At 41.0% G+C, this 14,069-nt stretch overlaps 2 protein-coding genes across 2 annotated transcripts; one reads left to right on the top strand and one right to left on the bottom strand.

Annotated features, from left to right (window-relative positions):
* Nucleotides 1-2,023: 2,023 nt before the first annotated feature.
* Nucleotides 2,024-2,801, top strand: LOC115738223. The gene has a single exon (XM_030670783.2). It carries the CDS (start codon nt 2,164-2,166, stop codon nt 2,692-2,694), a length of 531 nt encoding a protein of 176 aa, XP_030526643.1. The 5' UTR covers nt 2,024-2,163; the 3' UTR covers nt 2,695-2,801.
* A 5,656-nt stretch (nt 2,802-8,457) lies between these two features.
* LOC115738160 (disease resistance protein RPP8-like) lies at nt 8,458-13,558 on the bottom strand. The gene is made up of 3 exons (XM_048283944.1): nt 12,369-13,558; nt 12,177-12,287; nt 8,458-10,261 (listed from the first exon to the last, which is right to left on the bottom strand). Exons 1-3 carry the CDS (start codon nt 13,378-13,380, stop codon nt 8,547-8,549), a joined length of 2,838 nt encoding a protein of 945 aa, XP_048139901.1. The 5' UTR covers nt 13,381-13,558; the 3' UTR covers nt 8,458-8,546.
* Between the last annotated feature and the right edge of the window lie 511 nt (nt 13,559-14,069).

Here is a 14,069-nt window from a genome sequence, read left to right as displayed (position 1 = left end):
CTCTTTTCTTTTTCTTTTTCCTAAGCAATGGGGAAGAGAATTGGAGCACAGCATTAAAATACTCTTTCAAAACAAAAGAGGGCTATTAAAGTCATTATGATTTGGAACGAGTATATTCTCCTTTTGTCCAGGTTTTTTTTTCTTCTCGTTTATTTCCCACTTGTTTATGAGGTTATAAAAGCATCAGAGTTCTTTGGATCTCCGACTATCATTGCTGGTTGCCTTTATTATCAATAATGATAGCTGAACGACAAGCAAACTTGTCGCGACAGTCGAATCATGGGGACGGCCCATTCCCCACCCTCCCCCTCTTTTCTTTGCCCCCGTCCCTATTAGGATTAGCCGCACAACCATAACCAAATAGAGAATGAAAGCAAAAAAGAGAAATTGAAATATAAAGATTTATCGTAATTCACCCTTAAACTAACTCTACATTCAACGGATAATTCCATTATAATTAGCACATCGCATTTTTCTATTATAATTCATAATTACGAAAGAAATATATTATATATTTATAATAATTACTATTCATGAATCCAAACTTACACTACACTTCTTGTGGTCGAACGGTATAAGCCACAATCCAAGCCCTAGAAACCCATGCATAGAAAGAGAGAGGTCGGAACTTGGAAGTGGCGTCACGGAATGCCAATAATTATCTTCAAGATCAGGATGGAGGCGGTGGGGCCAGCTTCACGTGCGATCACGCCCCTCAACCCTACACCTCTCGGGACTCCAGAACTTTAAGAGGGCCACGTGGCGATCGCACTCCGATGCGACACGCGTCGTTACGGAATAGGTCTATCCTGTCCACATTCCCAGAACCCCGTTCAGGTGAAACTCCCCTGACTCTTCCGTCTCTGTTCAACTATTTGTCCTCCACTGCGGTCGCGACCGGGCGAGATAGATTTCTCTTCCCAAAATGCCCTCCCTCCCTCCATTTTTTTTTTTTTTTGCTTTATCTTTATCTTTATCTTTTTTTATAAGCAATCGGTCAAAACCATGTGGTAAATTTTGCACAATGCTGAATGAGACAATGAGATAACGTGTTATTTTGAACGGCCATCGTTGAGTATTCCATAGCAAGATTTGCACGTTAGGATTGGGTACAAACCCACAGCCCGACAAAGACGGTCGGATTACAAAAAGCCCGACTCAATTTCGCATCGTCGTAGATGAATACATGTGATTAATGTGAAGGTTGAATTGATTATCGTTCGATTTTCTTCCAAGATGGAGTGCCATAGCCAGTTTCTCCGACCATCATGCGTTGATCATCATTTCTTCTAACCACTGTGCATTCATCATCGGCTCTGACCACCGCCAATCGCCATCGCTGTCCAACCAATCATACTCCAATGACTAAGGGTGTGAAGAAAAAGTCATACATCACATGACCATCACCATCAAAGAACTTAAATCTCATCCTTCATGTCGTCATCCACATCAAAAGATCATTACTCGCTGCCCCAGTGCTGTTCACCGGTGGATCTCCGTCCACCTCCTCTCCGCCCCTTGCTACCCTTGGTCGCCGGCTCCAATGTCAAGTGGCAGCCGAGCTTAGCGTGTTGTAAAGTTCGATTTATTCACGATTGGTGGTGGTCGAAAAAAAAAAAGTCTCTTTTATATAGACGAAAAAAAAAAAAAAAAAAACCATGCCTAACGATCCGTCTTGCAATTTGGCAATGTGCTGTAAAGTTCGATTTATTCGCGAGGGCTCGGACCTCAGCCACATGAAATCACCTTCGAGCCATTTTTTTCACGCAGACGTGGGACCACATCGAACACCCTCCGCACGACATCTACCATGCTGCCACGTCAGGTAGGGCCACGTCCCATTGTGGATAAAGTGGAAATCCGACGTGGCGGATCCAACGGCAGGGCATCCCTGTAATTTCGCCGATCCCGGAGGATAACGAGGAAACAAACAAAAAAAACCCAAAAAAAAAAAAGAAGCCAGTCCTTATCCACTCGAACTGAAAAAAACAAAAAACAATCTATAAAAACCACCTCCAAAATCTTTCCTTAAGAAACTCGAAAACCAAACCGGAACAGCGAAACGGCTAGGAAACCCTAGGAAAGCCCGAACGGAGAGGAACAAGATACAGCAACTGATCTCCGCTCACTCGCTCTCATTCTATATCTTCAGATTCTTCTCCCATGGCGACCGCCAGAAACTACATTTCTCGGCCAAGGTATCGATTCCTCGACGCCGATCTGGCCACCTCCATGACCCGCGACTCCTCCTCTCCCTCCTTCGAACTCGACGAGTCCGACCTCTACAACTCGCCCCGCTCCGTCTCCCCCGGGCCGTGCGACCTATCCGCTCCCAACTCCCGGACATGCAAGAAGCCGGCCGCCGCGACACGCGCAGTTCCCCGCCCCGGAGCAGCGGCGGTGGCGTCGTCGCTGCCGGTGAACGTGCCGGACTGGTCGAAGATCCTGAGGGAGGAGTACAGGGAGAACCGGCGGAGGGGCAGCTTGGAGAACGACTTCTTCGACGATGAGGGCGAGGAGGAGGAGGATGAGGGCCGCTGCGGAAACGGGGGGAGGAATAGGAGGTGGGTGCCGCCGCACGAGCTCGTGGCGAGGACGGCGAGGATGGCGTCGTCGTTCTCGGTGACGCTGAAGGGGAGGGACTTGAGCAGGGTCCGGAACGCCATTTGGGCTAAAACCGGTTTTCAGGATTGAATTTCAGAGGGGATTATTTCCTTTTCCTTTTTGGGATTTTTAATTCTAGAATCTAATTTTTTTTTTAAACTTTTTGCTGCTTTTTAAATTGCTTTTTAGATGGACTCTAATTTCTGACTCTGGAAATGATTTCGTTCGTTATTTCCTTGTTGAACTCTTGGAATTGTGCCGGAAAAAACCTGGCGAGGGCATTGTGGTAATAACCCGCGAACATGCAACTCCACGCTTTCCAATGCGGGTGGGGCCCGCTCCGAACCAAAGTAGGCATGACCACGGTCTCGGTTCATGAACCGGCAGTTCCGATTCATGGCCACTATGGAACCGGAACCGGTCCTTGAAGGGATGGTTCTGATTCCGATTCGGAACCGCCGGTTCCATGGTGGGGTCGGGGGAGGGAAAGAGCAACCTAATTCTTTTTTTCTTTTTGCCGGTTTCTAATTTTTTAAAACGGGAACCGGCCCTTGAGGGACCGGTTCCGGTTCTTTCACGGGCCAGTTCCGAGTCCAAATCGGTCCGTGATCATGTCTAAACTAGAGGCCGCTGTTGGGGCGATAGCGAGACCCATCTTGAAGCATTTCCGCTGCGAAATTCCAAATGTGCCCCTCTCGTCTTTATGCTCTTTTTTTTAAGTACTGTTCTCGCCGGTCAAAGGGTCGACACGGTAGTACTCTCTGATTTTCGAATTTCTCGTTCCTTCTTGTAGAATTTTTTTTCAACTTTTTTCACTTCGTTCTTTTACTCTAATTTTGCCCGTTTCGCTGATATTTTTGGCTTATTCATGAAGCGACAGGTCGTTTAAGTGTGTTTGGTAACGAAGAAAACGACATCTCACTTCTCCTTGGGTGGATAAAAGGGTCCCTACCTACAGATTTTTTTGGGGGAAGAAGAAAAGAAATGTTCCTTCATGTTTTGGATAATGCGAAATGGATAACACATAAATAAACTGGTTTATCGTAGATAGCATTCAAGTAGACTCCGCGTTTTGAATTTTATGCATGATTCTCCAAATAATTGCGGTACTCTTTGCTTTTCGGAAGATAAGGATAGTTCTAGTTTGATAATACCGGGACAGTTACCGAAATAATATTAAAACTATTGAAACCGTGTCAATTCAATTTAAATTTTTTTTTATTACTATTTTTTTTTTTTTGTTGAAATTATTGCCAGTTGAATCTTAAACTTTTTGTGTTTGTGTCAATTCAATCTACTTGGTCAGCCGATGCTAACAAATTACTTTCAATAGTACTTAAATTTTTTTAATATTTTCTATTTTTTTAATTAATTTTTTATTTTTATTTTTCTTTTCCTTTTTCCTTCCTTCTTAACTTTCTGTCCGTGGCCAGCGAAGATCGCCGGAGCTTGCCGGCAAATGGGCAAGGGCAGCCTCGCCATGGCCTCTCCTGCCGCAGAAGAAGGCGGCCTTGCCTGCGGCCTCGCTCGCGGCCTCGCGCGACGTCGGGAGGGCCACAAACAAAAAGCTAAGAAGGAAGGAAAAAAAGAAACAAAAATTAATTAAAAACTCGAACAAAATAATTAAAAGAGTATAAAAAGTGACCATGTCAACGTTGACCAGCCAAATAGACCGAATTAGTATAAATGCAAAAGGTTTAAAACTCAATTGGCTAAAAAACTTAGGATTGAATATGGAAAATTGCAATAAATTTATGATTGCTTTGGTAATTTCCTCGATAATGCCCAAAAGCACAGATGATAGAGTTCTTTGTCAAAAAAGAGAGCAAAAAAAAAAAAAAAAAAGGTTGCAGTTACGTTATGGAAACCTTGTGTGAAATATGCAATTAGGAAGTCAAAATAGGGGCTCGAAAGATTTAAACTCAAGATCTTCTGCTCCGATATTAAGCAAGTTTTTATGAGATTACTCTCAACCGTTCTAAATGTTTAAACTTTTAGGTGGATGGGTGATGCAGTGGAAGTGATAACTGGAAAAACATTCCAAAGGGTAAACTGAATTTGATAGAATGATAACGTGGAAATTACATAGGGCGGACGTCCATTATATAGATAGGACTTCTTTAGGAATTAGAATTAGTCAAAGATACATTAAATGAGTCAAATATAATATAATCAAATGGAATTCAAATCAAATATTGCGATTATCTATATCGCTAAGTTTCCTAAAATTAAAGAACTATCCGAAAACCTATCTAAACGACTCTGAAACATGAAAATCCATCGTACATCATGGCAACGCAATGATTATTGATCAGAAGGCTATTTTGCTTCAACCGATCAAATTTGAGCGTAATCCGAGCTCGCCGATCCCAAATCGGTGAAATCTGCTTGATTTATGACGATTACGTTTTTCCAAAAAATCACACACCAGTTGTTCTACATTAATGGGGTGATTTAATATTTACTTATCTTATTATTTTATTTGTGCAGATTTAAGGTAGTTTGCAGGTGATTAAGTGGGGTCCGAACCAGCGATGTTCAGTAATTGAGATGAACATCTCCTTATGGCTTTCTGCCTGCTTCAGAGGCGGCATTGCCAGTGAGGCAGTGACTTAAAGATTCTGTCTCGGTCACTTCTCCATGTTCTCTGTGCTTTCATTTTCTGCTTTTCTACCATTTCCCTTCCTGGGTCAATCCGACACAAAATAAGCACTTTTGCACTTGGCTGCTTCAATTTACTGATGAACAAGTGCATCGTAACATCTACTTGGTGACGATCATGGTGGGTGGCATCTTGATCTCCATCCTGTATTGCTGCCAAAGCTGGAAATTGTTGATTCTGAACTTGGGACCCTCTTCCAGGATCGATCTGCAACGCAAAAGCAGGGTTAAGGCGGGACTCGGGTTGGTGCCCCGATACTCGAAGTCGAGTGATTGGAAGAGGAGAAGGGTGCAAAGGATTCGAACTAAGAGTCCGAAGACTTGCTCAGAATGTGCTCTTTACCTTGCGAAGGCATTTCTTGGGAAAATTATCGAAAATATCCTGAACCTATTATAATTGTGTCAATTCAGTCATAAACTTTTTTTTTTTTTACCATTGAGTCCTAAACCTTTTTCACATTTTGTTAATTGAGTCTATCCGACCAATTTTGACTAGAAATTAATGACATTAACGTTGGTATCCTATGCGGCATTGCCAGTATTGAAGTGCAATTTTTTTTTTTTAATTAATTTTTTTAGTCCTTGTCTTCTTCTTCTTCTTCTTTTTATTGTTAAGGCCGGTCGATGCCCGGTGACCTTCACCAGCCACCGAGCAAGGGCCTGCGAACCCTCATCGCCCACGGGTGAGAGTTGCGGCCCTCGCACTCTGCTAGCGAGGGTTGCAAGCCCTCACAGGCCACCGCGAGGGCCGCTACCCTCGCCTAATGACTAGCAGCCTCTTGCCGGCCTTAACAATAAAAAATTAAAATAAAACAACAGTAAAAATATTAATAATTTTTTTTTTCTATTAGCACTAGCAGTGTCACGTAGGATGATTGGCATCCATGTTATCAATTTCCAGTCAAAATTGGTTGGATGAACTCAATTGGAAAAACGTGAAAAGGTTTACGACTCAATTGACAAAAAAAAAATGATTTATGATTGAATTGACATAATTACAATATTTTTAGGAATTTTTTGGTAATTTTCCCAGCATTTCTTTTAGAAGCTGCAAAGTCGCGGTTGACCGATAATGGCAACTGGGGATGTGTATGAATAATAAACTTTCGTTGTTATGGACACCCGGACGGTGTTAAGGGCTCTGAAATGGCCAAACCGTCTTGAGGATCAGTGCATGCATGACTTGTTAATTAGTGGTGGCACCTTGTGCCTGTTCATCCTCTTCTTCTTTTCTTCCAACAATTAAGGCATGACCTCTCCGAAATCGCGACTAAACGAAATAATTCCTGGATTCAAATTGCAAGAAAATCATCACCGACCTTTGATAATAGAAATCAAAATAAATTTTGACACAAGGGGGAATTACATCACGATCCTAAAGTTCATTTATTTATTTTTCCTTTTTCAGGTTTAGATACTAATCTCCAAAAATTAGGGAGTTAACTCAAAAGAAAGCGAGTCTCAATCAACTAAGGACCCGAGAGAGGCTAGCCAGCATCATGGCCCCGTCGGTCGTTACGTGTTTGGTGCACTTTTCATGAGTTATTCGTTGTACTTTTGAAGCTTTGGCTTAAGTTTTTTCGTTCCCCTCTGTTTCATGCGAAGATTTCACGATTTTTCACCTCGCTTTCTGTAATTTAAAAGGTTTTGGAATTTATGTGATGTGCTAGATTCGATCCAAAATACATAAATGACGGAATTCGGTTATTAGTCTAGTACATCATTATAGCTGATCAATTTGTTGAAAAACAAAAAAAAACAAAAAAAAAGGAAAAAAAGAAGAAGAAATCAATCGGGATACTTAATAAGAAACTCGTCTGAATACAAACACGACACCAAATGAAAAATAGATAAGTTTCACGCCTTTCGATCTCACTTTCATCCTATGATTTTCGCTGGCAATATCGCTATAACATCCTATAATAGATAAAGTTTCACAAGAGATGACGATTAGAGAATGCCAAATTCACCGAGGGCTCCTCCAAAGCTTCAACTTCAAGCAATGAATCCTCACAATTAGGGACATGGTCCCCTTATCAAATGTCTCATGTTCTTCCCCTCCTGCTCTTCCGTCGAATGGAAACAAGACCAGATCGATTATACCATGTCTTGATAGATGGAGGAGATTAATCTGAAAGGGAAAAGAAATCATTTAAGCGAACACGAGAGAAAATACGGTAAAGAAAGGAGAGATGTTAATTTACAACACTATTTTGATGCTAACGATAGAAATGAATTTAAAACGGAATTATCTCTATCATAATAGTAAAAGTGCACTACCAGAGAGTTCTCCTCTCCCCTAGTACGAAGCCACAGTGCTCTTCCCTTGCTCTTCTTCAAGTTCGTCTCACTGCATGAGAAATAAGACTAAAGATTAAATTATTTTCTTGCAAGAGCAATGTTAAGACATCTACTTATCGATTGCTCAGACATTCTCAAAAAATGCTAACGACTCGGTAATTTGTTGTTTACCTGTAGCTTTCTTCTCCCGCATCGCCTGCATGCAGTCAAAAGGCTCGACACAATTAGGGTGTGGAAAACGATAAAGCAGCATTCATTAGCCCTTGCCCATGATGTAATGAACTAGATGTAATCCGTGGATTATGTAATAATCTATGACAGAATGTGCGATGTATTTAAGCGAAAAAGATAACTTAATGTTAACGTATCATTAGAGGTTCGTACTTACAATATAGTCTTAAGAGCATAGGAACAACTTGAACAAATGAATTAGCGAACGCATTGTTGAAGGCTTATGTAACATGCTGCAAGTCCCATGAGTCGATTAAGTCCATAACTTTGAATTGTCGCGTGGCTATAATCGGGAACAGATTTTATGGGTCTTATTTGCCAAAAAAAAAAAAATTGGCGAAATTGTCCAATCAGTCCTAAACCAATTTTACGAGGGTTGTCAATCCAATTTTAAACTTTTCAATTTCGTTAATTTAGTAGTAAGCATTTCTGCAAACATTCTAATATAGTTTTTTTTGCCAAATTTAGATGAGAATCACCGATGTGGCGATCCATTCATCGTCGATTGTCCTAAGTGACGATGACTGGAGGCCACGTTGGCGATTTTCGGTGAAAATTGGCCATAAAGTTTACCATTGGAATTTACCGCAACAAATAAGCAGAGTTGAAAAGTTTAAGACTAAAATGGCATCCGTACAATAGTTTCAACACCGATCGGAAAATTTATACCGTTTTCTTTATAAATGAATGGTAGGAAGAAAACCCCTCTTAATGTATTGTAAATTTCTCGGAATACTAAATCCCTGGCATTAATTTTTCTGATAAGAAGTGGTGCAAATACTCACATTGGAAATTGGCCTCATCCACATGTCACGATGCTTTTGAAACTCCTCGGCCATGTCTTCCCCACAGTCATATATGGACAATCCTTCAGGCACCCTCCTCAATTTGAAGCATCTGTTGATCCCTAATCGAGAAAGATGAGGCATGGCTCCTCCAGCGACCCTCAACTCCTCCAATTTTTTTAGATTTTGAAGATCCAAACGCTTGAGCTGAGGAAAGCCTCCTGCAGAGCAAACCATTTCCTTTCCAACAAAAGCTGTCCACAGTAGGAGAACAGTCAAGTGATGCAGTTTCTCCAATATTGGCATCGGATCTTCTTCGAGTTCGGAGTCCATTAAGACCAACTTCCTCAATTGCTGGGGTAGATTTTTAGGTTCCGGTAACTTCTCTATCTTCCCTCTCATGGACAATTTACAGCAATGGTGATAGCTTGACATTTTACTCAATTCATCTTCAGTGAATGGACGGTAGCTTGTGAATCTAAAAGACGAGGATCGAAGACGTTTAAAAGTGAATTTAGCAAGTTGTGGAATTATCTCCAACTTGTCGGAACCATAATGGTGAGGGACGGTTAGTTTTTGCAGGGTGATATGTTTGCCTATATCATTCACATCACAGTTCTCCGGGGAAAAGTTTCTCAATGTCCGTAGATACTTTAAAGAGTCCAACCGCAGCTTCTGCTGACCATCAACGGAAAAACTGCTGGGAAGATGGAGATGCCTCAACCTTATCAACTTCCACAACACATTTGGCACGGTTACAGCACAAAGTCTGTCCGCACGCAAGTCTAAGAATTCCATGCATACAAGGTTCTCTATAGATTGCGGCAAGACCTGGAACGCACTCCCTGCTAAGCTTAAGTATCTCAAATGGACTAGGTCTCCCACAGATTCAGGTACATTCCCGCTCATCCAAGAAAGACCCTCCAGCTTCAATACTCTGAGAAACTTACAGTTGATGAAAATAGGTTGAAATTCCTCCCACGTCACTATGACGAATTTCCCAGTAGGAAAGAAGATGAGAGTTCGAAGGTGGAGCATAGTCCTTCCTATTTGTTTTACTGTGGGAATCGGGTTTCCATTAGCAATCGCACGCATGTTGAGAGAAAGCCTTCTTGTTTGGCAATTCGACTCAAAGTCTACTGCCATTGAAGAAGAATAGTCCTCAATTGCATCGTCTTGCTGAATGTTAAAAATGCTTAGAAACCTCTCCTGCCTAGCCGTGGAGACGCACAAGTCCCACATCAGATCATGGAGGCGGCAAGTTTTGATTTTTCCACTCCAGTTGAATTGTGCTTGAACCATCCCCCTGCTAACCAACTCCATTAAATATTGCTCTGCTACATCTTCCGCTGTATTTTCTCTCTCGTTGTATGCATCCGGTGACACAAAGCCTTCAGCAATCCACATTTGAAGAACCTCCGTTTTAGAGATTTCTTCATCGGTCGGAAAGCTACCCAAATAAAGGAAGCATGTCTTTAGATACCATGGCAGATCGTCGTAGCTTAAGGCCAACACTTTTAATACATCACTCTTATCGCGAAAATGTGAATTGATGTTTCTGTAAACTGTCTCCCAGTCGTTGACCGCTAGAAGTCCACCAAGCACATTGATAGCCAAGGGTAATCCTCCACACTTCTTGAGGAGTTCATCTCCTAACGTTTTCATGTTTTCAATTATAACTACATAGTATCAAGCAACAAATTGCAACTTAGCAGTCATAGGAAGATGCCATTGTAATAAGAAGACACTTCAAGGACAAATATCTACACTTGATTTGAGGAAACCGTATCACTTGCTGATCAGCTTCAGCATTTTGACTCCCATTTTTTTATGTGTTTTTATTATAAGCTAAAATTAGAAGACAAAGTATACAAGATAATTACGTTTCTATTTCCTTTGAGTTATTAAGAATTGAGAAAAGCTAAGATAACAATCCGTGAGAGTGACAGACCCACGCTCACCACATATGCGCGGGAAAAAGTGTCAAAAAGTCCCGAACATATTGTATTGGTTCCAATTCAGTCATAAACCTTTCATTGGTATCAATTCAGTCTTAAATCTTTTGCATTGGTGACAATTCAATTCTAAACATTTTATCGAAGCCAATTCAGTCATAAACCTTTTATATTTATGTCAATTGAGTCAATCCAATCAATTTTTACCGAAAATCATTAATGTGGCATTTTTTATTTTTGTTTTTTTTGTTTTTTGTTTTTGGCATTTTTTTTTTTTTGGATTAGCAGCTGGCAAGGGTCACCGGCCGATCCCTACCGGCCCTAGGCGAGGGCCAGCAAAGTCGACAAGGGCCGCGACTCCCAAAACCGGCAAGGGTCGTCGGGCCTTACCCGGGGCCGCCAAGGGTCTACCGGCGACCCTTACTAGTCCCCAATCCAAAAAAAAAAATTCCAAGAAAAGAAGGAGAAGAAAAAAAGAAAAAACCAAAAAAATATTTTAAAAATATTAAAATAATATTATTAAATGCCACATCAACGTCAATCGTGCCACGTAGGACAACCAACATCCATGAGCAATTTCAGCCAAAATTTGCTAGATTAACTCCATTGACACAACCGCAAAAGGTTTAGGACTTAACTGGCACCAATAAAAAGTTTAAAGTTGAATTGGCATAAATGCAAAAGGTTTATAACTGAATTGACACCAATAAAAGGTTTAAGATTGAATTAGTACCAATACAATAGGTTTAATACTTTTCCGATACTTTTCCCCGTATTTGCGTAATATGCTTTTCACTCAAAAGTCTATGTCCGACATGTCCGGTTCAAGTTGCATCGTTAAGTGATAGTACTGTCACCCAAGCAAAGTCCTTAAGAATATTTTCGTAATTTTTGAAACAATATCCACCTAATCTTTTTATTTGGCCGGAGAATAATATCTACTATTTTAAAAGTTGCAACTTATTGTTTGAATATTATCAATTGGATTTGTTTCATTAGAACCTTGATTGTGTGGAACCTCTTATAATTTTGTTTTTCAATTTTAGGTTATAATAAAAACACATAAAGTAAAAAAAAAAAAAAAAACAAGAAATGTGGAGTCAAAATGCAGAAACCGGATGAGAAAGTGACCGGTTTCCACAAATCAAGTTTGTGGCCATAAACTAACCGTCCCATCATCATCTTTGGAGGGACGGTCAGCTTAGGGAAGTCCAGTAATCTCCATAGCAGTGCAAATTCTAGTGAAATCTTTATGTTGCCGCTCTCTTTGGTCGCACAAGAATTCACTACTTTCCTAACATTCCCAATTCTATATTGGCCAACTATTCACGAATGCGAAAAAGGCGGACCTGAGATGAGGCCTATGGAAGAAGGAACATAGCTAAACTCTACATTATTTCATAAATTACCATCAAAATTGCTTAATTATTAAAGCCTCTTTGATATTTATCCTCATCCGAGGTAAGGAGGAGCAACGGTTTGGATGTTTCGTTAGAAGTAAAATTTGCAAATTAAGAAATAAAAGGGGCATCTCATTCACCAAATATTGAAATTTTGGTGCCTAATAGTCCATATCGGTAATTCGAACAATTCATAAATTGTTGATGCTTCTGAAAGGCCAAACTGAGAAATGAAGTACCTCGTATTTGTCCCTCCGTCTCTAACTGTCTGCTCGTACTTTTTACAGCTTGGCCTGCAACAGTATCTTGACCGACTCTAGGACCATCAGAAGAAAGTCCAAGAACTAGCTCTGCAGTAATAACGCAAGTGTCATAAATTTAATCTCTTGAAGCTACTATGTGTGAAGATAATAACCTTAGAGAATCCTTACCTTTTGTATCAGGATACACCCGCTTCTTTAGCAGCTCCCAGCTGTCACGGGCCGATAAGCACTCAGGTTGATGGAAAAAACCATGAGGATCGATAAGCTCCGCTACTTCTCTATTACGTGTCGTTATCAATAGCTTGCTTCTTGTGTTCTCGACGGGGAACGCGGCTCGAAGACCGTCCCATGCCTGTTTAGTCCAGATATCATCGAGAACCACGATACATCTCTTCTCTTGTTGTTTCTTGTATAGAGTTACGAACAATTCGTCATATCTCATTTGCAGAACTCTTTCTCTTTGATCCGGGATCAACTTAACGAGAATTCCCACTAAGATATCTGTCACGTGGTATTCTTGAGACACACAAGCCCAAGCGAAACCCTCGAAATGGTTCCTCACTTTGTCATGAGTGAAGACTTTCTTAGCGAGTGTGGTCTTACCCAAACCACCCATTCCCCAAATGAAAACAACTCTGTGTTGTTTTCTGACCTTCAACAGCTCTTCCACCAACATGTTAATATTATCTTCTCTCCCAACAATATCCTCCTCGAAATGGCCTAAAGTAAGTTTCGGTGTCGAAGCCCTCACCAGTTCCCGTTCGCCCTCGTTCACAGATTGTATGCCATGAACCTGCATACTCATTCTCAAATTAGAGATGTTAGATTTTAAGCCCTCAATCTCTATCCCCACCGCATGAACTTGTACGCACAGGCACTTCGCCATGAAGCAAGCATACGCTTTGATGGTGCTTTGTTCCTTCTTCAGCGCAACTCTGAGGATGTATTGCTCAATGACATCCTCGGCATCATAGGCAATGTCTTGGAGCTCCGCGACCCATTCTGCAACAGCTTTTTCACGCTCTCGTCTTGCGTCCGCATCCCTCAGCAAGCCCTTAATCAGCTTCAGCTCCTTCTGCAGGTCCTTGATCTTGCCCTCCACGCCCAACAATAATTTGGTCTCGTGGACAAGCAGCTTTCCTATTGTCTCCCCTGCAAACGAAACGACAGATTCGGCCATCGATATTGCACTACTTGGCTATGATCAGTGGTGCTTATGATAGAGAATGACTTGAGAGTTCACTTCTGATGCGTTAACAAAGCTCAGAACATATAGGCCCGTGAGTTGCGAAGAAGAGAAGAAAGGAATAAGTGCTTAGAAAGTTTAATACATATTCTATATCCACCGATGCAAGAAAATTACCCCATGAAGAGAAGAATGAAGTACTGGAGAAGTTTACAAGTATATATTCTCTCCGTGAGCAGAAGAAATGTTTTGTAGCGACAGTTACAGTATGTTTCAAGACATTAACACTGATGTTCACTTACATCTGACAGGAAAAAAAAACCCTTAACGTCTACATCGATTATACTACTAGTCACATTATCTTGCACAAAATGTGTTGAATGCACGTGTCATGGGTGAAAGAAAAAATCCTACATTGGATGTCTAGAGCTAAAAAAAAGCAATTGATAATTCCTCCTTGACTCATAATTCAACGGATTAAGCTTTTTAGTAAACGTGAATCCAACTAAATTGTCAACGTATTTATGTGGACTTCCCCCAACACGATATGATTAAATTAGGCAAAAGACTTTTGGCAGCAATCTAAGAAAGGTGTGATGCTTTCTTGTTTAGCGGACGACTCGTGAGTTTGCCTTATGGTGCTTGTTAAATATGATGCTTTCTTGTTAAATCCGAAGGCTTAC

Source organism: Rhodamnia argentea, chromosome 8 (assembly GCF_020921035.1).
Source record: "Rhodamnia argentea isolate NSW1041297 chromosome 8, ASM2092103v1, whole genome shotgun sequence".
NCBI classification, from domain to species: domain Eukaryota; kingdom Viridiplantae; phylum Streptophyta; class Magnoliopsida; order Myrtales; family Myrtaceae; genus Rhodamnia; species Rhodamnia argentea.
The sequence above is the reverse complement of the archived record's forward strand: the minus strand, read 5'-3'. Positions and strand labels throughout refer to the sequence as shown.

Bases quoted from the DNA above. Each gene is read 5' to 3' on its own strand.
- LOC115738160 (XM_048283944.1), bottom strand. From the start codon at position 13,380: ATGGCCGAATCTGTCGTTTCGTTTGCAGGGGAGACAATAGGAAAGCTG. The intron at 12,288-12,368 runs GTAAGGATTCTC...TTATTACTGCAG, and splicing joins GGTGTATCCTGATACAAAAG to AGCTAGTTCTTGGACTTTCT. The intron at 10,262-12,176 runs GTACTTCATTTC...GATACTATGTAG, and splicing joins GACGGAGGGACAAATACGAG to TTATAATTGAAAACATGAAA.
- LOC115738223 (XM_030670783.2), top strand. From the start codon at position 2,164: ATGGCGACCGCCAGAAACTACATTTCTCGGCCAAGGTATCGATTCCTC.